General features: G+C 33.1%; 1 protein-coding gene across 2 annotated transcripts in view; it reads left to right on the top strand.

The window, feature by feature from the left end:
- Positions 1–25,883, top strand: part of ATRNL1 (attractin like 1) — a 478,418-nt gene that overhangs the window by 63,212 nt on the left and 389,323 nt on the right. For both annotated transcript variants that reach the window (XM_070944958.1, XM_070944957.1), the window contains exons 9-12: positions 5,749–5,932; positions 7,089–7,243; positions 18,539–18,623; positions 20,827–21,035. In XM_070944958.1, the coding sequence (XP_070801059.1) occupies positions 5,749–5,932; positions 7,089–7,243; positions 18,539–18,623; positions 20,827–21,035 (633 nt within the window). The remainder of the gene's footprint in view (positions 1–5,748; positions 5,933–7,088; positions 7,244–18,538; positions 18,624–20,826; positions 21,036–25,883) is intronic.

The following is a 25,883-nucleotide window of genomic DNA, read 5'->3' on the forward strand; positions in this document are numbered from 1 at the left end:
TATCTTTTTATAACAATGAAATGGGCTAAATACTAGTAATTGCCTATTCATTAGCTGGATTTTCTTCTCTATTCCCAGTCATTGCCTGAATGCTGTAGTGTCCTAATTTTAGAAATAAGAACAATAAACAGCAATAAATGCATTATGCAGTTTGTAATTAAGCTGAGACAAAAAAAAAAAAAGATAGGATCTAACAAGGTAAGTTATTGGAAAAAAGCAACATCAGAAAATTCCAGATAAAACAGACCAGAGTTTCATATAATTGAATATCTTGCTTCCCCCAGTGGCCAAATTAGATGCCTTTGGAGTGCCTATAAACATACCATACCAACTTTCTTCTAGTGTTATTCTTCTAGTATCTGTTATTCACGTGGGTATTATCTCTGAATATGAAGATTCACTTTGTCCATCAAGAATAACACCTGCAATATGTATTTATCATGCTTTTAAGAGACAAGCTGCATATTAGGTTAAAGACATAGATTGCAGCTATGAATCTATCCATCTTTTTCTGGTTTGCGAATGAGAGAAAATAAGTAAAAATGTGATATTTGCACTGAGATGCTTATCTCAGTGCAAAGAGATTATGCTTCCTCAGCTATGGTTTTAAGATAATTCCCCTATCTCCAATTTATGGAACTGAAAAAAAAAGTCTCTAGTCACGCTCACAATGGTAAATTGGGAAAATGATTGATTACACTATAGCTGGGAAAGGAAGCCTTAACATTGTAGAAATAACAACAGATTTCTTAGTTGTTAAAAGAAAGAAAAAAAAAAACAAAAAACGCCTTGCTGCAATTTTAATGTAATACACAGATGGGCAACACGTAGCTCCTTTTTATTTTCTTTTTATAGGTCTTATAGCCCATCCAACTATGAATACTAAAAACTGATAGCATTGTTTGCAGGGATTTTCAGTGTAGTATAAGCCCTTAGTAATATTTTTGAGATAAATTTTGCTCTGTTTATGTTAAATGATGAATTGTATTATTAAGATAAAAATATTATGCACAAAATCTACTGTTAATACTAGTGATACGTATAATTTCCAATAATGTTAATATTAGATACATTTTTTGTGAGTACAAGTCTAACATTCCCACTGGAATTCTGTACTTGAAAAAAGTCAAGAACAAATATTGGACCAATTAATTCTTCCATGCCAGAGAGTGTTGAACTCAAAGGCTGAAGATGTACAGTTTTTAATGTGCTAGTACTCAATTTTATTACCTCTCTGTTGTTCATTATGGCAGTCTGGCTTTTTTTCAGGCTTCAGGGTGAGCTTGGAAAAACTATTTAACAAAACTACTAGGTAAAGATAATATAGCTCTTAAAACAATAGGATTTTCTCAAGCTCATACAGAAACCTGAAAAAAGTTGGACTGCTTTAATGAATAGTAGAGAGGTCTTCATTCACATACAACGCGAAATGCTTCTTCTGAATCACTTTCAGACCATGCATAGCTCTAATTTGCATTGTTAAATACTGAAAAAATAAGAACATCATGTGACTCATGCCACAAGTAACTTGTTACTGTAGTACTATAGTGTTCATTAATAATTAACATTGTTAAAATTATATTGCTAAGTATAATGTCCTTGGAGGAATTCCAAGCAGCATTATATGGAAGATACATGGTTGGCTAAATTAGCTTCTACTTCATTTAACAACAGAAATGAAAATGTCATTGTCTACTGAATAGTTTATTACTGGGGCTAAAGTTGAAATCTAGGACTCGATTCTGCTTTGTAACTTCCTTTAAAATATTATAGAATATATGTATTAGTAAATAATTTGTAAAATAGATTCTACTCCAAAGCACATTTTAATAAATTTTAGTTCATGGCTTTAAATTACAAGTAGTGGCAAAAAAATTGCATAGTTAGCAGTTATTATTATTCAGGATTAATGTCAACTGTGTATATTTCTTTAAAATGATAATAGATTGTCAGCATCAAATATTAATCACACTAATACAGGAAAGTAGAGTTTGACATTATGAGAATTGTGGCTAGGAGTTCTTTTATGACCAGTGTCGTTTTGTAAGCATTCATTTGTTTTACAAAGGTTTAGTTTGCAGAATCTTGTCCCTACTTTGTAGTTTATTTTTTGAAGTTGATCATTTTTATGTTTCATTTTATTTGTGTAATTTTATTCCATTAAGGTTTAATGCATTTTGTACTATGTTTTCCTGAATTCCTGTATAGAATTTATCTCTAGACCTACAGCAGTTGGATGATTTTAAACTTTAAAATTCCAGATGGTGACTCGAAGTACAAACTGACTTTTGGAACAAAGCAACATAGAAAGCAGATTGGAAAACTCTGAATAGTAATAGATATTGTTTTTGTATGACAGTTTGATCCTGTTAAGAAAACGAAAACCTTTTTAAAGATTTTAAAACCCATTATTATTGTGTTATAGTTTTGAACTGGAAGTTCTACCACTTATCTTAATAGTATATCTTTGTATGTTTTCTTTCATAAAATTATTAGAGTTTTATACTGTGTTTATTTCACTTAATAGTTGAATATTTCCCAAGTCAAATAGAATAAAGAATTAAAATCAATAATTCAGTAAAGAATACATTGTTGTATGAATTTTAAAAAAAGTATCTTCATACTTTTCATTCATGGCACTATGTATCTCTTGATAGACTAGTCCTACACAGATTTTCCTGAATAGCCAGATTTTCTTTTTAAAAAATCATGAGTGGTGGGACCATTCCTGCCTCCAGGGATTAGATATTCCATAAGTAGAAACCCCCAAAGAGTATATATATTTAGATATTCCTTCCTGCCAGATGTACCAATGAGTAGAGATTCTTATTAGACTTTTGTTTTTGTTACATAGATCCTAAACTATGCTTAAGCAGTCTAAATTGCAGTTGTAATCAAAATGCAGCTCCTGTAGAAATAATATGACATGACATGACACAGGTATGATACATGGATACACAAATAACCCTATTTGTACCAACTGTAGTTTATTATAGCCTATGGTGTTAAGGAGCTGGCAGATGTCACATCATAATCTTTGGGAAATCCTAGAATACAGGGAAGTGCTGTAAAATTGAAGAAAAGCTAATATTTTTGGGTCTTTAAAAAAATGGGAGAAAAGTGGACTCGGTCAACTGCAGATCAACCAGATTGGCATAATTATCTGGGAAAGTCCTAGAAAGGCAGAAAGAATCTTCGATTTCCTGGTAGACAAATAACAGAGTTTGAAGATTAGCCAACAGTGTGCTATGTATTCTGAAAACACCAATGATATCTTTGGCTGTATCGATAGAGATATATTTTGGAGATCATGGAGGGTGATAGTTATGCTATGCTATACCAGTCAGACTGCTCTTCCAGTTTTTGTCACTATTTTAAAAATAGGGTTCTGGAAAGATCAGAAACAAGACTACAGAGATAGTGAGAGACTTGGAAGCAAAGTTCTATGAATAATGATTAAAGGAGCTGGGGTTGTTTAGCTTAAAGAATTTAGGAGTGAGTTAGCAGTCCCCAATACTTGAAGGCACTCACTGAAAGTTAGTTAGATAAAAAATGATAAATGGAAGCTTTGCAGAGAGACATTTAAATTGGAAATAAAGAGTAATTTCCTGGCCACAAGAGCTATTAAACAGTGGAACAATCTGCCTGTTAAAGTCATGGGTTCTCCTTCATTGGAACATCAAATAAAGTTTGACAGTCATTTGTCTAGATTGTCTTTGGATTTCTACAATGGGCAATGACTTGGATAGTAACCTCCAGATCTCTTCCAGCCCTCTGGTTTTGTAAAAGCCCTTGGTTTCAATAGTGGCATTAATCTTCTTATTACCCTGATTTCCAAACACCAATTATTCAGGAAATGCAAGATCCATGTACTTTAAACAGATTTAATTCAACAGGGCAAAACAATATACACAATAATACAATTACCACTTTGATTTACATGCACTACAAGTATGAAACTGAAGAAGAGTTGTGGAATATCTTGCAAAAATAATAAATTAAACTTAAGCATCTTTACATTTCTCTAATTTACTTTTTCTTTGAGACATTTTGGCAAAGTTTCCATGGAGTGCAGAGGGAACCATATTACTTTCATAAGGGGAATGGCGGGAACAATGTTTGTTTAAAGCCAATAGAGTTCTTATTTTCTTTTTAATCTAAAGAAGCTCTTGACATTGAGAGCTGACATATGGTTACTACTTGAAACAAGTCTGTGCAGTAGAAATTGTTTTCAAAAATTTCTAAAAATACTATAACACTATTTTTTTTGCTAAAGAAAAGTAATAATATTCTCTGTATTTTTCCCAGACTCACACCGAGACTCTTGCAAAATGTATGTAGTTTTACTAAACCGAAGGAAAATAAACTTCCTCGTGGATTTGTCCAGTTATGATGCAAGTTAATAAAAACACCCATATAAGTTTCCTACTGAGAACTTCTGAGATTCTTAGATGGCCCATGAATGCCATCATTTTAACAATAGTCAGAGAAGGTGAAAGAAAGCTCATTTGCTTTAGCATGATACCGAAAGGTGCTTGACACTTGAAGAACAGTAAACACATTTTTGAAGTGTATATTTAATTTAGCTGAAAAATTTAGCAGTGCTTTGATTTTTTAGTCTGACTGAAAAATAAATTAGCTGATTAATTTGTCATAAGACACAAAATGTCCATGATCATTGTTTATTGCAAAAAAGAAAAAGAGAGGACAACAGTGATAATAAAGATGGATTGTATGTTTGATATTTCTTAACACAGATTCCTAGACTTGTTTACATAGAATTGAAGCTGGAAAAGCTTTAATATTAATGTCTTTTTCTAATTATAAGGAGCACATAAACTTAGTAAATGAATATATTAAGACATAATAAAATTTCTGATTTTTCTTGTTTCAAAAACTACCATGGCTGATTTGGACAATGGATTAGGCCATAAAGAAAGAAATCACAATGTAGCTTATGCATACATATCATGACATGCATTTCTTGATAATGACACCTTATCTTTCTAGATTCAGTCGCAGTTTTGTTCCATATAGTATCAACCATGTGAACTCTCAAGTTTCTTCTTTCTACTGCGCGCACACACACACACATGTAGCATGTGTATATGTTGTGTTTGTGTATGGGTAGATATATACTTTATTTTGAGAGCAGGCAACAGAATTTCATTTTTAATGTGTGCCAATATGCTCACAGTAGAAAATGACAAAGTTATCTCATTTCCATTTCCATCTTATCCCATTCCATCCTGGATGCCTTACACTGTAATACTTGGTTTGGATTTTGTCCTCGGGCTCATCCTCAAATTATGTGCAAATGTAGCAAAGTGCGTAAACATTTTGTCAGGATTATATTAGGTTTTCTCCATGAGATTTGTTGAAACATTCCAACAGTAAAACGTGTATTGATTATTAATTTAATACTAGATATCAGTGATATTTCATTAATCATATCATTAATTATTAGATATAATTTTAATATGGGTATGCATTTTGAATTGATTGAATTATAAGGGGATCATATTAAGGATATTTGTTTAAGATAATGTTCATATTCTGTTGATAATTTTGATATAGGATACACTTGTATATCAACGTTCAACAGATTTGACTTAACTTTGGAAATGAAATATAAACAATTATATATAAAATGGATTTCTTGCTTTCTAAGAATGTTGATTATAATAAATTAGTAAATTAAGAATAAATTTATATTATATTTCCGTTAATAATTCTGTTATATCTTAGGAACGAATTCTTGGCTTGTACCAGAAACAAAAGGAGCAATAGTACAAGGTGGATATGGCCATACCAGTGTCTATGATGATACAACAAAATCTGTATATGTTCATGGAGGCTACAAAGCATTGCCCAGTAATAAATATGGATTGGTTGATGATCTTTACAAATATGAAGTTAATACTAGAACATGGTAAATCTTTTTAATATATGTATGTATATGTGCGTGTATGTATATTTATAGTATATGTACATATATTCTCATACATTTTGTTAACTGATTGAATATTCATGTTATATGAATATTTAAGTTTGATACTGAAATGCAAAATTTTTGTTTTGTCTTTATTCAGGAAAGAAAACAATAGCATTCTAGCAATAAGATTCAACCTGTTTTCTTTTCTGAGAAAATAGTTGATATTGCCAAGTATTTTGAATATTGTTAAACATCAACTCTAATATCTTAAATGTTATCATGCTGTTCAGAGGATCAGAGATTTCACATATATGTATTAATAGAAACAAAATCATTCTACAGTATGGAATTTAATTCCCCGATCTCTTGGACAGAACTGTGAGAAATATCAGTTACTGAACAGAAAATTATCTTTGATCAATTTGATCAAGAAGTTTTTACTAAAATCTTCATGTATAATGTATAAACCAAATTAAAATAAAACATGGATCCTTTGTGATTTGCTATAATTTTAAAGTGATAATTCTGAATTTGCATGATACTACCATCAGAAAGTAAGCTATAAAAGACTCATTCGCACTGTTATAACTGGATGACAGAAGATTAGTAACAGTATTCATTGAGAGATTTTAGAATAGGCATTATTTGACAATAGCATAGGCAAAGACGATCCACTGCTACTGCATGTGGTTTTCAGGCCTTAAGGTCATCTATATGTTCGCTCAGGGCTGGTATCAGAAAAATTATCAAATATCACCATCCAAATTGATGTATATGAATTCAGATGTGTAAATGTTGCTGTGAAAAAGTCCTTAAAATTATAGAGAAAATATTGGATTTGCAAAAAAGTCATATAAATTATATTTCATATTTTATTTCATATTTTAATATAAATTTATTATATTTTGTATTTTAACTCCAAAAGTTCACAGGATAATAAGAATTTTTAAAAGGATGAATAGTTACAGCTTGTTTCTTTCCTGGTTTGTTTCAAGACTATTCATAATATAATTCTTGAAATTTGTTTTTCTGTGCAGTTCAACAGATGTGATTGCTAGCACTGTGGCTAAACAAATATTATTTAATTTATAGTTATTCCACACAGATCACCTTGACTCCTCTTGATGCCTTATATACTCCTTTTTTTCAACAGGACAATTTTAAAAGAGAGTGGCTTTGCAAGATATCTCCACTCGGCTGTTTTGATGAATGGAGCAATGTTAATTTTTGGGGGAAACACTCATAATGATACTTCATTAAGTAATGGTGCGAAGTGTTTTTCTGCTGATTTCCTGGCTTATGATATTGGTAGGTATAAGAGTAAATGTTTGAAAGGTTGGAACTCTAAATTTAATATATACTATATAGAATATAATATATAACTTATGTAACAAAAAACGTATACAATAACCTGCTCTATAAAAGTTCTTCATTTCATAAATATTTACGAGACCACCTTCTGCCACAGATAGCCTCCCATTGACCAGTACACTCCCACAGAGAGGGACTGCTCAGGGTGCCATCGGTCAAACAGTGTTGACTGGCAACCCCCAGGGGGAGAGCCTTCTCTGTGGGGGCACCTGCCCTATGGAATGAGCTGCCCCCAGAGATTCGTAGGATTCCCGACCTTCACACCTTCCTCCGCGCCCTCAAAATGCTTTTGTTTCAGCAGGCAAGATTGGCCTAAGTGTAATTTTAATGGGTAGTTTTATGTTATTTTAGTTTCGGTGAAATTATTTAATAGTTTTAATTTGCTTTTAACTATTATATTTGTGGGTTTTATCTTGGCTGTACACCGCCCAGAGTCCTTCGGGAGAAGGGCGGTATAGAAATTTAAATATAAATAAATAAAATAAATAAATAAAACATGAATATTTATAACCGTATTTTTATTCTAAGACAAGCCACATTTTCACATTTCACATTTATCATTTCAATCCTTGAGTTTCATTCAGTAGATAAAAAATTGAGATGCCTCTGACAGCAAATTTCTTTCTTTCTACAATATTCAAGGTTCCAGGGTCTTGATTTAGCTTATATTTATTTATTTATTTTTTACATCGCTGAACTTCCAGAGACTCTGTGCAGTTCACAGATAAAAGGGGACAGAGGACAATAATACAATCATAAGAACAAAGAAAAAAAAGATGGCACCAGACAGGCTTACAACCAAAGCATTACTGAAAAGGCAATTTCAGTCCCTTTGTCAGAGGGATGAGTGAAAATATTTAGGAAATTATTATTATATTAAGAATTATAGATTTAAAATGGAGGATCAAAAAGACTGTTCACTCATCCTTCTGACAAAGGGACTGAAATTGCCTTTTCAGTAATGCTTTGGTTGTAGCCTGTCTGGTGCCATCTTTTTCAAGATATATATCTAGCTCTCCAAATGGTGAATATTCATAGAGGGAATGTTTTTGATATTTCATATATCCTAGTTTAATAGAGGGTTATGATTTGATATGATTGAAGACATAGCAATATGTGATAAAAATAATAACTTTTCTGAAATTATGACAAATAGGAAATATATATTATATATCTATCTCTATATATCTATCTAAATATAAAATATTAATTCAATGTTTCTCACCCTATACATAACCCCCAGAAATCATAACCCCCCCAAAATGTGCAATATTTAACTAATACATTTATTTCTTCTTTTAATGGTGTAAATTATATTAGTAATTATATCAATTACTACAATTTTATTACAGAGTTCTGTAATAATTTAATACAGTCAGATATATCAATAGCTTAAAGGCAGTAATTTTTATTTGTAGCATTAAATTAAAATGTGTAGAGCCTGTGAATTCCTTCAATAGATCTTTTTAAATGGTTATATTTTCTTGTCATATAATATAGAAATTGTAATCAACTTTGTGTATGCACTGAGAACATCATGAACGTAAGCCTAGGACTGCAGAAACTGATTGTTATTTTTAAACATAAAAATTACAGTCTGCTTTGGTTTTAAATTGTAATGCTACATCATTTCTTTTCCTAAATAATTAAAACACTTAACATATTATCGATAATTTTAGCAGTCTCATTTCCCATGCATTATTAATCCGATATGATATAAATGAAACAGATGTAATTTCTGTCTAATTTTAATATTTGTATGAAGATTAATTACATGTGAGTTTAATCTTCTGTGCTATTCCTGAAGCCTAAATTAAAAACACTTCCTTAGAATATGTCTTGAACCTAAGCATAACAGAAAAGGAAAATTTCAGTTTCTATATGAGCATATATCAAAAGAAAGCAAAATCTATAATATCTACTTAATTAAAAAGCTAAAATAATTAAGAGAACATTAGATGTACACATATTTTGTTAATACTTTATATTCTTTATGACCAATAGAGGTTTTGATCACTGGCCTTACTGTGGGAGAAATTGTTCACTGAGATTATATATCTAATATTTCCCCAGAAAACGAGAAATGCAGGGATTTGAACCCAGAAGTTTTTTTTTTTAATTAAAAAGTTTTAAAATTTTTTACAAATGTTTTCCCATCCCCCCTCCCTCCCTCCCCCTCCCTCCCGACTTCCCAGAGCAAAATACAGGGTGTAGATTTAACAATCATATATTAACATATGCTAACTATCTATAGACTCCTATCTCCTTCTTGTAGTTTTAACTCCCCTTTTACATGACTAAATTTAAATACTTTCTAAAGACTCTTTATTCATTCATAAAATATTTGAAACTTTTTAATCCCATATTTGTTTTGAATTTAGTTAATCCATCTTCTCCATTCCAAAATATATCTTTCATTTGAATGGTCCTTCAAATACGCTGAAATTTTGGCCACCTCTGCTAAGTTCATTACTTTTAGTGTCCATTCTTCAATAGTAGGCAAATCTTCCTTCTTCCAATACTGTGTCACCAAAAGTCCTGCTGCGGTTATTAAATTTAAAATCAAATTAGTCTCTATAACTGTACAATCTGTAATTATACCCAGCAAAAACAGCTGTGGAGTAAACTTTATCTTTCTTTTAAGGATGTTTTGCATAATCCACCATATTTTTATCCAGAATGCTTTGATTTTTTTTACATGTCCACCATATATGATAATATGTGGCTTCATCACACTCACATCTCCAACACTTAGATTGTAAACTTGGATACATACAAGCTAACTTTTTAGGATCTAAGTGCCATCTATAAAACATTTTATAAAAATTTTCTCTCATATTTTGAGCTTGCGTAAATTTTATATTTCTAACCCATATTTTTTCCCACGTTTCCATCATTATTGGTTCCTCAATATTTTGTGCCCATTTTATCATACAATCTTTAACTAACTCCGTTTCTGAATCTATTTCTATCAATGTATACAACCTTTTTATATGCATTTGACTCTGGTCTCTGATTTGTTTTACCAAGTTTTCATCCGTTTGCATGATACCAATTTTCTGATCCTCTTTCCATCTAGCTTGTAACTGTCCGTACTGAAACCAAGTTTGAATTATCCTTTCTTCTTTTAGTACATTCAAAGACTTTAACTGTAATATACCTCTTTCCATATTGAGAAGCTCTTTATATGTAATCACATCTTGTTTTTGTTCTACATTTATAAATGTAGAACGAACCCAGAAGGTTTTGAATGTAAAACTCTTTCTTCGACACTACAGGTAGTTCACATTTAGTGATGGTCTTCTGCAGTGACTGTTGCTGTTACAATGTTGATGAAAAAGTAACTTGGTGATCAATCCTTGCATTTACGACTTTCACAGGCCTATACAGCAAAGAAAACTGAAGTAAGATAATAAGCACAGTGACAATTTTCCTTGGTGATGGATTCATTTAAAGATCCAGTTACTGGTCTTAATGAAGACTACTTGTGGCAATGACCCTTCCTTCAGGATGCTTGGCTTTCTGTGACTTAAGCTTAGAGCTTTTAAAATGAAATCAAAAGGAGAAACGTTAATATCTGGAATGGCCTGAATGATTTTTTAAGAGGCTATTTTCAAATTCAAAATGGAGTGCTAAGCCTCCATAACTAGTATCTAAACTAGTTATATACTGTATTCATTTCAACAGTATGTCTGGTATATATAAGTCTTAACAATAATTAGAATGCTGTAGAATATAATGCAGTTAATTATATTAAACCGAATGAAATGAAAGTAGAATGGTTTCTTCTTTCGGGAAAAGTGCTATTTTGTAAATAGTGTCATTTTCACTTGTAAGTAGAATTCATTTTATTAATATCACGCCACATTTATCAAATTAAAACAAATTGAGATATTATAGCACTTTATTCTCAATAATAATTAAAATTGAAAGCAAAATGAAAAAAGAAAGAAAATGTTAGGTAGCTTTTTTTAATTAATCATGCAGCATTTTTCTTTATTTATTTGCATCCTGCCTTTATTATTTTACAAGTAACTCAAGTTGAGAACATATTTCATATACTGTACCTCCTCCTCCTCTTATTTTCTCCATAATAGCAACCCAATGACATGGTTTGGGATGAGAGTGACAGGCTCAAAGTCACCCAATTGACTTTTGTAGCTATTTTTGACTCTTTCATATTGACTTAGTGACTATATATACACATTTTTATGTGTATATATATATATACACACATTTCATATTCATAGTGACTATATATACACATTTTTATGTATACACATATGTATACATGTGTGAGTATTAATTAAATACAGTCACTTGAGCAAAGTATTGACATGCTTTCCAAGATGTAATGTAGCAGTTGCAAAGGCCATTAATTGCTATTTTTTATCATTAGGAAAGCAGATCCAATAGCAAAAAATTCTTTCATTCAGTTAGCAAAACTAAACATTTCTTTCAAGAGTGCTTAACTCACTAATCTTAAATATAAATGTTATGCTTGCAATTAAAATATGTTGCTTGTTATTTCAAAGAGACCTAAATTTTTACTGAGAAAGGCAATTAAAAGAAAAAAAAATCTTCTCAGATTTATTTGAATAGAATAGATAGAATAACAGAGTTGGAAGGGACCTTGGAGATCTTCTAGTCCAACCCCCTGCCCAGGCAGGAAATCCTACACCACTTCAGACAAATGGTTATCCAACATCTTCTTAAAAATTTCCAGTGTTGGGGCATTCACACCTTCTGCAGGCAAGTTGTTCCACTGATTAATTGTTCTAACTGTCAGAAAATTTCTACTTAGTTCTAAGTTACTTCTCTCCTTGATTAGTTTCCACCCATTGCTTCTTGTTCTACCCTCAGGTGCTTTGAAGAATAATTTGAGTCCTTCTTCTTTGTGGCAACCCCTGAGATATTGGAACACTGCTATCATGTCTCCCTAGTCCTTCTCTTCATCAAACTAGACATACCCAGTTCCTGCAACCGTTCTTCATATGTTTTAGCCTCCAGTCCCCTAATCATCTTTGTTGCTCTTCTCTGCACTCTTTCTAGAGTCTCAACATCTTTTTTACATCGTGGTGACCAAAACTGAATGCAGTATTCCAAGTGTGGCCTTACCAAGGCATTATAAAGTGGTATTAACACTTCATGTGATCTTGATTCTATTCCTCTGTTTATGCAGCCCAGAACTGTGTTGGCTTTTTTGGCGGCTGCTGCACGCTGCTGGCTCATATCTAAATGGTTGTGCACTAGGACTCCAAAATCCCTCTCACAACTATTGAATAGAGGCAAAGATTCCATATATTATCTCAAATTTTAGTATTTTATTTAGTTTTTTTATCATGCAATTTGAAACCTTAAATGCTTCCGTAATCTGAATGAGGTTGGCTGGTTGGCAACAAAACAAATGTTATTTCCAGTGAAACTCAGCTATCTAAATGTATGTTCATGGTGTTTCATTCTAATGCAATTTCTGTTGTGTATCCCTGAAGTCACTTTAATCAATGAGACTAGAGCCAAACATACTAACCCTTTTATATCTCAAATGCTTTTGATAAATATCATTAAATGATATATTTAATTATAAATGTCTGTCTTTAGATATAATTTATGTGCTTCCACTGTTTACTTCAAGCAAGGACAAATTAAAACTGTTAAGTAAGGTATACATTTTCCTTTGAAATAGTTACACTTGATAATGAATGAATATATATTTCATTTAAAAAAATCTATTTTTAGGAGTTTTGAAAAACTAAGCAAAATGACTTTTTAGCCTAGAAGTTTGTTCAATGTTTAGCCATTACTGAGAAGACTAAAGAAGATAAGAAAGCCTATTTGTAACATGATTCTTTTTCTTTCTATAGTGTATTGAAAAGACCTGCCAGTTTGACAAATAACACGGGCAAAAAAGGAGTTATATCTACAGGCTGCAAGGATTCCTTATCTTAAACTTAGCTTTTAATAATGATTTTTGTTCAGAACTAAAGCCCACTTTCCCAGGGGGAAAAGAACAAAGACCCTGATTTGCTCTACCCTTGACCAAATTACAATAAATGGCATACATGTCTTTTAGCTGCAGGCTTCTCTTCTTGTACATTTAGATGTTCAAATGCTTATAGTAAGCAGTCTGAGACAAGTGAATTGTAAGAAATTGAACTGAATTTATCAAATAATTGAGAAGCTGCTGAGATATTTATTCCCTATATTGTTCCCATGAGAAACATATAGCTGAAATATAATCACTCCATAATTATTCAGTCTTCTTTGTTTTCTAGTCCATAATATCATTTTATGAAGACTCTAGTAAACCAAATATGAGAAATACACATTTGTTGTTAGTGTAATTCTTCCCTTGTTCCACTTTGATTGGCATCTTTCACTATTTTTGTAATACTCCTCTTTTGTGATTTTTTAAAGACTTTTGCTTCAACTACCTTTCTGCGAAACATTTTTTTATATTTCTCATTGATGCTTAAGCACTAGCAGCAAAATAGTGCATTATCAAGTAACATAGTATCCGTGGCTGGTTTTTGGCAGATATGAAAATTGTATGGTATATTTTTGAACCTGAAAGATTTATACATGATTCTGATGAAATTAACTTTCTATATGTAATCAGCTAATATTTTTAGGAGAGCTGTTAATAATGCAGCTTCTATTTTCAAGCTATTTCTTTTGATAAAGTAATTAGTAAGAATGAAAACATTAAGATAAGAAAGTAAAATAAATATATTTCTATGCATGCTGAAAATTAGAACTATGAAAACCATTAGAGCAAAACTACATTTTCAACAATGCTGTGGATAAAGTATTATTTTTGAAATGTCAAGGTGGTCATGTCCTTTCTTTATTTTTCTTTCTTTTCTTTTTTCTTTTTATTAAATTTATATACTGCCCTACTCCTGAAGGACTCAGGGCGGTGAACAGGCACAAAATAAAATACATAGATACAAAAGTTAGAACCATAATTAAAACCAGATTAAATAATTTAGCCCAAGACAATAAAAAATCCCAATAATTTAAAACAAATTAAAATTTTGATCTAAAAGAATTTTAAAACAGGGAGAAAATTAGGCCAGGCCGGCTTGCTGGGATAGGAGGGTCTTAAGAGCACGGCGGAAAGTGCGCAGATCCGGGATCCTCCGTATCTCTGGGGGGAGCTCGTTCCAGATAGTGGGTGTCCCCACATAGAAGGCCCTCCCCCTGGGGGCCGCCAGTCGATATTGTTTGGCTGACGGCACCTGGAGGAGCCCTTCTCTATGAGACCGTTCCGGCCGGTGGGAGGCTGCTTGTGGTAGGCGTAAATAACCATAAATAACCAGGTCCTAAGCCATGGAGCGCTCTAAAGGTGGTGACCAAAACCTTGAAGCGCGCCCGGAAGACCACCGGGAGCCAGTGCAGCTCGTGCAGGAGAGGTGTCACACGGGAGCACCATGTTGCTCCCATAACCACCCGTGCGGCCGCACTCTGCACCAATTTGAGCCTCCGGGTGCTCTTCAAGGGGAGCCCCATGTAGAGAGCATTGCAGTAATCCAGACGGGAAGTGACGAGGGCATGAGTGACTATGTGTAGAGAGTCCCGATCCAGAAAGGGACGCAACTGGCGAATCAGGCAAACCTGATGAAAAATCCTCCGGGTCACGGCTGTCAAGTGCTCTTCTAAAGACAGCCGTGAATCCAGGAGGATACCCAAGTTGCAAGCCCTTTCCGTGGGGGCCAGCAATTCGCCCCCAATAGTCAGCGATGGCGTCAACTGACTATATCGGGACGTCGGAAACCACCATCCTATTGATGTAGCTCTAATGATGTAAAGCAGTGATCCCCAACCTTTCGGGCTTGCGGACTGGCAGCAGCAGGGGGAAGATGGAATGATTGTGCACTGCTTGCACAAATGCAGCTTTACAAGCTCACACACTTGCCTGCTGCTTGCGCAGCTCAGTTCTGAACAGGCTGTGGATCGGGGATTGGGGACCCCTGATATAAAGGAATGTAGAGATTAAATTGGTGAAGTAATGAATGAACTGTTAAGAGAGAAGAAACAGCAACTTGGTTCTGAGAAATGGAAAATGTTGATCAACACATTATTGACTTTGTCTAATATGCAAAAGGGAAGAATGAAACAATTCTTGAAGTACTAACACTTCTCTGCTTTAAAGAATTAGACCAAAAAACTGAAACTCCAGAGATTCCAGTTATACAGGTAGTCCTTGATTTATAATCATTTGTTTAATGACTATTCCAAGTTACAGTGACACTGAAACAAGTGACTTATCATTGTTTTTTTACACTTATGACTTGCAGTATCCCCATGGTTGCATGAGCAAATTCAGATGGTTGGGAGCTGGCATGTATTTATGACAATTGCAGTGTCTCAGAGTCATGCGATTAACTTTTGTAACCCACTAACAAGCAAAGTCAATGCCAGATTCATTAACTAACCATATTAGTAACTTAACAATTGCAGTGAATCATCACTTAATAGCTGTGGCAAGAAAGATCGTAAAGTGGGGCAAAAATTATTTAACTGTTGTGCTTAGCATTGGAAATTTTGGATTCAATTATCGTAAATCAAGGTCTACCTGTATTACTTTATGTTGTAGGCTACAGTGACGGAAACTTGAAAACCTGTCGGAATTTCTCTCTATTTCATTTTGTACCAGTCAAAATCAAATCAGGTTATTGTTTCTCAGGACTCAGTTTTTGTTTCTTCCCCTTCTTTTCCAAATTTCTTTTTTGTGTTCCTTTACAAGTGAAAATATGAATATTTCAGTAAAATGTAAAGTAATCTGACCAAATATGTAAATAATCTCAAAGAAATGCTAAATCCTTTGGGTGCTGTGCTATAAGGACTGATATTTCATTCATGGAAATCCTTAGAACAAATCATTCTTTCAAGTGATTTTCACAGCTTTATTTGGAATTTCTCATTTACTTAGGATGATGGAAGATATGAAAGTGCAATTCCAATTACTGCTAATAGAATCATTAGTAGATGTTAGATATATATTAATGGTTCTGGGAAAGTTTAAGCTGGATGGTGTCAAAAGAATTCCAAACACCAATAATACCACAAAGATTCAGCTACTGGTATTTGATACTGGAAATATGACTGAAAATTGGTCACAGTGATATTCTGGTCCATGACATATTATAGACAAATGAAACATTATTTGCAAAGTTTGAAGCACATTGTATTTCAACATGAAAGCAAGGAATGACAAGTTAAATCCATAAATAAGCTGCTATCTTAGGAAGCAAGGTTTTTTATTCTATAGTATAGATGATATGACGAAGAATGGAATTCTAAAAATATAGTGATAAAACAATTGCAAAAAGACAATTTGACTTTGGGTATTGTAAAGTTTATAATTGCTTGTGCAATGGCAAAATCTCTAATGCAATTCCTATAGGGCAAAGGAGAAATTAATTGAGCTTGCAAAGAGCATGTTTGCAGCAACCAACTAGAGTATTAGTACAGTGTCAGCGTGCATAAAATTGTATATAGAAAAAATTCCAGAAGAAAACAGTTTTATTTTCACATTTCTCAAATGAAAAAAGTAAACAGCTTAAAACTGAATAGGAATACTTAGACAAATAACAGTGCAATGCTTTTCATATGTCTGTACAGGAGTGGGAGATATATAAAATTTGTGTTACATCCAAAGGAGATGCTACATTATTAATGTGGTCTGAAAGGAGTTGCAGTAGAACAAATGTTGTGATAAACCATGCAGTCCATACTAGCATGGCATAATGAGATCAGATTACTATATAGTTTTATAGAGTTCAGTAGAATATGGAACATTTTTTATGAATGGCAATTTAAACATGAACATCAGGTAATACTTTCTAGAAATATATATTTATACATTAATATTGATTCAAGAAAAATATGCGTAGAAAATTATAGCAGTATAATTGCATGAAATGTAGAAAATATTAAATACAACATGATTGCAAGCAAATTACAATTGTCAGTGATACTACTGCATAATATTACCATCACTAAGATAATAGAACCCAAAGAAAAACATTCTAAATAAACTGGAACATCCAGTATCCCTAGAACAAAAACCAAAAGTTATGTACAGTGTAAGGTTTGTAACAGCTGCTTTATAGTACAGATAGGCAGAAGATTTGACAGAGAAGATCCACGAAGGCCACCTAGCAGTCGGAAGATACCATGAAAATTCCTTAATCTCACAACAAATGTTCAGACTCAATCATAATTTCAACTGGAAACCTATGAGCATCCTAGACCAAGCTAATCCAAAAATATTAGCATATTCCTGGAGGCTTGGAATTTAGACAAATCAGCCATCAATAGACACAGGAGATAAACCACATTTACAGACCATTCAAAAGACTTAATAAAACTAAAGAAGAAAGCAACCAACCAACCAATAAAAACCCCATATCCCCACTCCTAAACCCAGATAAGCAGGAATTAGCACTAGACAAACAAGTAAAACAAACAATATCCACTCAATATGTTGGCAATATTGACAGGATAAGTTACTGTATATAAACATGGCACAAACCCCATCCTAGCACTTATGATGTTACCTAGTTGGGTAATGAAATGTTTGCAAACAACCAAGCTCAGAGAGTTCACAAGGACTTCATTCATACATTTTATGGCAGATTGTATGTCTGCTGTAAGATGATAATATTGATCTACCTTAGAGGATAGACTACAGTGTTTAATACAGTCAGATTAATATGTAATATTTAAAATAATTAAAGGTTATATAGAAATATATTCAATTGTTAAATTAAGAGCCTTGATGGTACAGTGGTCTAAGCACCCTGTTATTAACACAGCTGCCTGCAATTACTGCTGGTTCGAATCTCTCCAAGGCTCAAGGTTGACTCAGCCTTCCATCCTTTCTAAGGTAGGTGAAATGAGGACCCAGTTTGTGGGGGCAATAAGCTGACTTTGTACAAAATGTACAAAAGTATGAAGGCTATTGCTTAACGCATTGTAAGCCGCCCTGAGTCTCCGGAGAAGGGCGGCATATAAATTGAATTAAAAAAAAAAATATTGAGATATATTTTCTTAAAGCTTATGAACAGGAAATTATAACTATTTTTACATTATTTCTAATAATTAGAAAATTCTTTGAACTTAATTTCATTGTGATGTGAGAGATTTGGATTGTTTTGTAATTATCACACTTTCTGCTAATACTGAAGTCTAGTAACAGCAAATTACATTCTCTTCTCTTATTAGCTTGTGATGAATGGAAAATTCTTCAAAAACCAAGTCTTCATAGGGATGTGAACAGATTTGGTCATTCTGCAATTGTCAGCAATGGGTAATGTATTTCTCAACATTGTCTAAAAGAAAACACACATGTCAATGGTTTAAAGATGCAGAATTCATGAATAATATGAATTATTGTCTGGTTACCATGTAAGCCAATACTGAGTTTCCATTTAAATCAAAACTTGTAAAATATGAATACTTTCAGTATTAGTAATTAATTTATTTAAATTTAAATACTACTTCATTTGACCAAGTGTTTGTTACAAATGAAGTATAATGATTGAAAAGCCCTGTAAAAAGAAATGTATAAATAAGACTGAAATTAAACTTGAAGATTAAAATCCTAGTACAGGTAGTTCTCGATTTATGATAACTGAAACAGATATCTTAGTCATTGAGTGAAGCAGTTATTAAGTGAGATGCCCACCTGATCACTTTGCTAAATTATTTTAAACCTACTCTTCCAATTGCAGTCATTTAGCAGACAGAACAAAAGAACTGCATGCCAAAGGAGGGTAGATAGTTCCCCTCCATGCACAGAAGGGAACCTCTGCATTGGGCTGGAGAAGCGAAGATTGGAGCTTTATTTTTGTAGCCTAATAAAGGATTCTCCCCCCCCCCCATGCATAGAAGGGAAAGACAGTCCTTCGGCAAGTGGCAACAGCTTGCCAGCTTCTCCATTTTCTATCTGGGGAAGCTTGCAGGAAAATTGCAAAGATGATCACATGATCGTGGGACTTTTGGCAACCAATTATGAGTGTGAACAGGTTGTCAAGAATCCAGATCACTATCACATACCACGGGGGAGAGTATATGACATTTATGATGTCCAGAAGTTCTTTACAGATCATAAAAGCATCCTTTCTGAACCATCTTAACTTTGAATGGTCTTTATATGACTGATCATATAAAGTTGAGGATTACTTGTCCTGCATAAATTGTAGGCAAAATCACATTTATCCTATCCCAAGAACAATTCTGTTTTGGACCAAGATCATTAACTAAAAAAAAAAAAAATCACATTTCTGGACCTCAGACTCATTCACTTTTTGAAAATGGGTCACAACAAACTACTTTACTTATGAGTAAGCATTTCAGACAGGTGAACTCTTGAATAAGTTGGTACTGAAGATGCCAAGCTATGATTAACAGCAATGCTTTGAATTGCACTCTGAAACCTGTAAAGGTGCCAAATTCTGAAACAATTGCAGTTTATGAATGGAATCTTAAAAGGCATGTCCAGGTAGAGTTTATTGCAGTGTTCCAGGTGAGCATTGATAAAGGCATGAGTCCCCTGTGTGACTTTGATTGATTCATTTTCTATTGGCTGATCTGAAGACAAATGAGAAGGGGTGTTAATCATAGCTTGTTCCCTTTCTTATCTCCATCTATAATTTTTCTCTGATCATTTTATTATTGGAATTACTCTATTCTGTATATCATATTGAATTGATTTTATATTGATGAAGAAGTTGGTTTGAACCACTGTTTTGACTTAAATTTTTAAATGCTATATAAATGATCAACACTTAGTTGTAATATTGTTCAATTGTGCATCATATATGTTGTAATACGTAAAAATTGTGAGTACCGTGAAAAATAATTACATGAATTTTCTATCTATGTTCTTATATTTAAATAGCCATCTTGTGAAGTTTTAAATTAAAACAATTTTAAATTGACATGCTAAATACCATGTTGCCTTAAGGGAAAAAAGAGTTTTATAGACCTGAATGAATTTATTTTATTAGAAACTACAAAAAGTATCTAAATGATGTCATTCTTAATTCTATTAGAATCTGTCTCTCATATATTTAGTTACATTATACTTTCAACTTTCTGAATTTAGTCAAGAATGAACTTGTTTGGGGGCATCATTATTTGGATTTTTTTCCCCCTACCTGTTCATGGTCTCCATAATGTAAGACTATTATTGGAGAAACATTTCTTCCATTTTTAACTGACAGGTTTAAATTTTAAGGATGTGTAAAGTTGATTGTAGTCTTTTCCTCTGATTTATTTAGTTTTCCTCTGAAAAATAGAAGATTTTTTTTGACAACTAGCTGCTCAGTTTCATAAAATGATCTTAATGGGTTCAAGGGGCTACAAAAATGAACTTATTAGCTATAGTAATTGTAAAAATATACAGGTCTATCCAAATATACTTTTAAATGTGAATGTAAACAAGGCAGATTCATGGCTTTGATATCGATTCTTGTAGAAAAACAATATTATTTTATTTTATTTGATAGGTCCATGTATATATTTGGAGGCTTTTCAAGCATTTTGTTGAATGATATCCTTGTATACAAACCTCCCAATTGTGAAGCATTCAGAGATGAAGATCTTTGTAAAACTGCTGGGCCAGGATTAAGATGCTTATGGAACAAAAATCACTGTGTGTCATGGGAACTTGGACATGATACTAACATCCTTAGCCCAAAATGTCCCAGAAAAATAGGTAAGTAAATTTCCTGTAATATTGAGAATACACATTAAACTGAATGCAATGAGTGCATTGCTTGGCCAATTCTGCCATGAGAATGCATTTGTATTAAAAAAATGTCTGTACAAATATAAGCTACCTAAACCAAGATGAGAATCTGAGCAAGTGTTATATACATAAGATACCAGAGCAATTTCATGAGTAGGCCAATGTGGTGTCTTTATTGTTGATCACATATTTACAAGAATCTTTCCAGTCAAATTGCATTCGCTTGGGAACTGGCAGATAAAGGCTTCAAGATTATGACTTCTGCTTCTTCTTCCCATGGAGAAGCTCCAAACTAGATCTCCTCTTACCCCACCCTCTATTGTAGCCCTTCTATTCTAACTCCAATAGAAAAGAGAAATAGGGAATTTGTTATTGTATGACTTTATAGATTTTGGAAACCTTAAAAGAAAAAGTAACCATTATTTAGAATTGATTGCAGAATCTAAGTATAAAGAATGTAAGTAGTTCATCTCTTTTGACAATTGATACATATACATGTGGTAATTTACATTGCTCTTGCTTTTATTTCAAAAGCTATTCAATGGTGCAACTTTAAATTATTAAAACATGCCTATTATTAAGCGGTTTTCTGAAAATAAAGAGATGAAAATAGTAAAGAGATGAAAAGATAAGAGAAACTGTAAGATGTTGAGATGATATATTGCCAATGTTTTATCAAGGTAGGAAATATAGACTGTTGAGAAAAAGTCTCTTTAGTTTTAGAAGATTTACAAATCAAAGAAAAAAGTACTGAGTTGAATTGAATGCTAGACTAAAAGGGGAAATGATGTGAATAACCTTTGAAAAGTAGGCAAGCACAGAAGGAATGTAAAAACCACTTTAAAAGGCCAATATAGCTTTTGTGATAAGAATGTGGAAATAAATCAAGATGTATTAAATGAATTTTAAATACAGTAATCTTAGAATGTAAGGAATTGAACGGAACTTACAAATGAACTACTACAATCTCATGCCTGGTGCAGGACTAGAACAAATAGCAGTAGGATTAGTACTACTACCATGTCCTACTACCATGTCTTTGCTTCACCAAGTCCACCAACTCCTGTGGTTTATTCCATTGGTGAATAGCTAACACTTTTCGGAAATGTTTCATGAAACAAACTGCATCTGTTAAAGTTTTTTTTTAACTGAAAATAATTGTTTCTTGTCCTGGTTCTAGAATCTGTGAACAGTTCTGCCCTGTTTTCTACAAAACAGCCCTTCAGATTTTGGAAGACATCTATCCCGTTTTTTTTCAAGCTAAACATACCCAATGCCTTCAATCATTTTTTTAAATTCAGGACTACGTACCATCTTGATTGCCTTCTGCTTCAGTGTCTTACTGAATACACTAATTCAGGGACATGAACAGAATATAATATTAGAGGTACATGATCTGACGAACACAGAATTAAGAAGTGTGACTTCTTTTAGTCTTGACACTATAATTCTGTTGATGCAGCACTCTTTTTTTTGCAATTTCATGCCTCATCTTTAACTAGAAATCCACCAAGACACCTAAATCCCTTTTCTGTGCCCTGCCTACAGCATCGTCCTTTTATTCTGTACCCATCTTAGATTATTTTTTCCTACCCAAATGTTGAAATTTATTTTACCAGTTTATACTAGCTTGTTATTGTTCTCCTGAATCTTGTTACTAGCATCTAAGCAGTGCACTATTTTTCTATCTCTGTGAAGTCTAAATTTCTCACCTTCTTTATGTCAACTCTTTTGCTTATATCCATTTTGAATAGAATAAATGCAGAGTTATTTTGGGTTTCTTTCACTTTTCATAAATTGTCATTTCCCCTCCTTAATGGCTTCTCCATGCCTTCATCAAAGCTGTTTTCATATTCCAGTACAACAGATTATCAACACCATAAAAAACATGCACAGTAGAAACACTTCTGAAACAGGTAGCTTCTAATTAAGGAAATAAATGAGAATTTTTCTAAAAGATAAGGATATTACTAGTCTATATATTATTAACCTTGATAAGGAGCAAAAATTTCATGATCCCAGCTCTGCTTATAGCATGTTCTTGAGTGCTCTCAGATCAAAGGTAAAGATTTCCTCTGCTTCTGGGGAAAGTCATAATTCTCAAAAGCTCTTTCAGTGCTTTGAATACAATTCATTTCTGATTTCAAGATGTAATGAGTTGGCCTTCCTGACCAAGGCTTGCAGAGTGAAAGATATTCAAAGAGGTGCTCAGTGAATGAATTATCAGTTGTGGAATTGTGGCACAGAGAACTATTTTCAGGCTTCCTTTTATCAAATACAATAAAGAAAGTTCAGATTAAGATAACTTTTCTTCATAATACATTTTACCATTTTCAAAGTTCTATTTGGCTGGGTCCTTTGTACCCCATCCTTTCTCAGTAGAAAGGATATTTATTAATGGACTTAAAAAATCTTTTTTTTCCATCACATCCTGGATTTTTGCCACAGGAAGGCAGCAGACTATCAAGCCTGGATAACAGTTTGCTGCTTTGGTCCTCTCAGTAGGAAGCCTCGTGTTACTACCACCTGTCATTTCTTTCCCTTCAGAATAGAATCCATCCTTTTGCAGATCCCAGTAGACATCCCTACAGTATATCATTAATCAGGCTTGTGAAAGCGCTTTTTCATCCAAGGGTCCAGAAACTTTATCCACAATGAATCCCTGGAATCTATTGTGACGGTCCAGATAGTAAAACATCATTTTGATGAGCTTAGATATGTAACTTCTTCTATCTTTCCATCTCCTCTATTTCACTTTCTTCCATTTTCTAAGATATGTCTTGGTACTAAAATTTATCCACAAACATTTTCTTTGCCTATTCAAGAAATTCCCATCTTCCCTATAACTGCGGAGTAGATAGCTTTGCCACTATATTTGTACAATGTGCAGAATTCTTATTATGCTCAGGAAACAAAAACAAGAACAACTTCCTCTGTTTCTATCTTCTCTGATGAATAACAACTGTCTCTCTTTTTTCCAGATCTTCTGTTAGTTCCCTCTGTTGCTTCTTCAGTTGTGTCTTCCTTATTCTGTGGTTGCGCAGTGGCTAGGATGCAGTATTGCAGGCTAACTCTGCCCACAGCCAGGAGTTCAATCCTGAACAGTTCAATGTTGACTCAGATTCCATCCTTCCGAGATTGGTAAAATGAGGACCCAGATTATTGTGGGCAATATACTGACCCTGTATACCTCTCAGAGAGTATGTAAGCACTATGGTCCTCTATGTAAACCTAAGTGCTATTGCTACTATATATATCCTCAAGCTGTCTCAACTAGATCAGTAATAAGTAATGCTTCAGCCCACATATAATAGGCAAACAACAACATCATTTGCAATCAACAGTATGGAAATCATCAGCAGCAGTTAAGAATCAAGTAATAGCAATTAGGAGTAAATAAGATACATGACTAATACAGGAGATAAAAGCCGTTGATTTTAACATATATTTAGATTAATAAAGATGCAGCAACTTTTTCTTATTTCATGACTTGCCATATCATTTTCTTTGGTAAACAATTGAAATGATTGCTTCCATTTCAGCTTGAACAGTGCTAGAGATAAATTGTCATATTTTGATGAATGCTTAACATTTATTTTATATTGAGGATTCTTTTGATAAGTAAAAGAGATATGTTTTTAAATATTTGTATCCCCTGCAACTAGTTGTACTATTATGATTGAATCTTGAGGATGTGGTTAGGATGTGTGAAGACTTTCAAGGCCTACATTGCTTGTTGCTGTGACAGATTAAATTACTAGAACAGGCTGCAAAATTAAAGGAGTTAATAGGTGTTTTCTTGTGATATATATTTGTTTTTCCTTGCTAAATGGGGACAAAATTCCATTCCATCTAAAGAAACCTGCACTTGACATGGATATTTCGCAGTTATGGAGCAGTGTCAAATTCTTTGTTTCTGAGAAAGGAGATTGGGAAAAGGTGGATCTTGTGCAAATGATATTAATTATCTGGGCATTTTTCTAGAAGTATTTGGTCAGGATATTAACTGAAACACTCTGATAGCTTTGGTAGATGATTTACAAATGGATGCTAGGACTATGGTCCTGCTAATTCTTTTGGACTTCTTGGCAGCTTTCTTTATCATAAAATTAATTACAAAAAATTATTACTGTTGCTCTTCTTGTTCTGGTGATATTGTGCTTTGGATGTGCTCTTTTTTAATGGTTCGTCTTACTAAGACACATTCAAAAGACAATAGGAAAGAGTGATGTTCAACATAAAGGTCACGGTTTTATGTGACTGTCCATAGGATTCCATCTTCTCTGCATAAACTATTTGGGAAAAGTCATGCATAAGTTTCCTTTGTTACCATCAATTCTAAATAACCTGTGCTGTTATACTGATACTGGACTAGATAATAATAAAGAAACTGAATATCTCAATAGAAACTTTTATTTTTAAATAGGAATAGGAGTGTGTGATTGAGAAACAGTCTGTTGGTTTTCCCTTCTTTCAAAGGAAGATGGTTGGTCTGTAAATGATCCACAGCTGTACTTGGATTTCCAATTGGTGGTTTTGGTAAATTATTGCAAGAAGAAACCTCAGAATGTGGCTTCTCTTTGGGCTAATTGAAGAATTATTAACTGATATCATAGAAATGCTGAAATGTAAAGAGAACTGAATTCACTTCACAGGCTTGTTTTATGGAGAAAATAAGAGGATGAAGGTGTGTTAGATATTGTACGTTCGCTGACTTGAATTATTTGTAAAATAATTTATAAAAATAATAAACAGGATACAAAAAATACTTTTTAGAATTTGCACTGATTAGTATAAGGCAAATATCCATTTACT

Source organism: Pituophis catenifer, unplaced genomic scaffold (assembly GCF_029215685.1).
Source record: "Pituophis catenifer annectens isolate HBS135680 unplaced genomic scaffold, rPitCat1.0.hap2 SCAF_6, whole genome shotgun sequence".
Lineage (NCBI taxonomy): Eukaryota > Metazoa > Chordata > Lepidosauria > Squamata > Colubridae > Pituophis > Pituophis catenifer.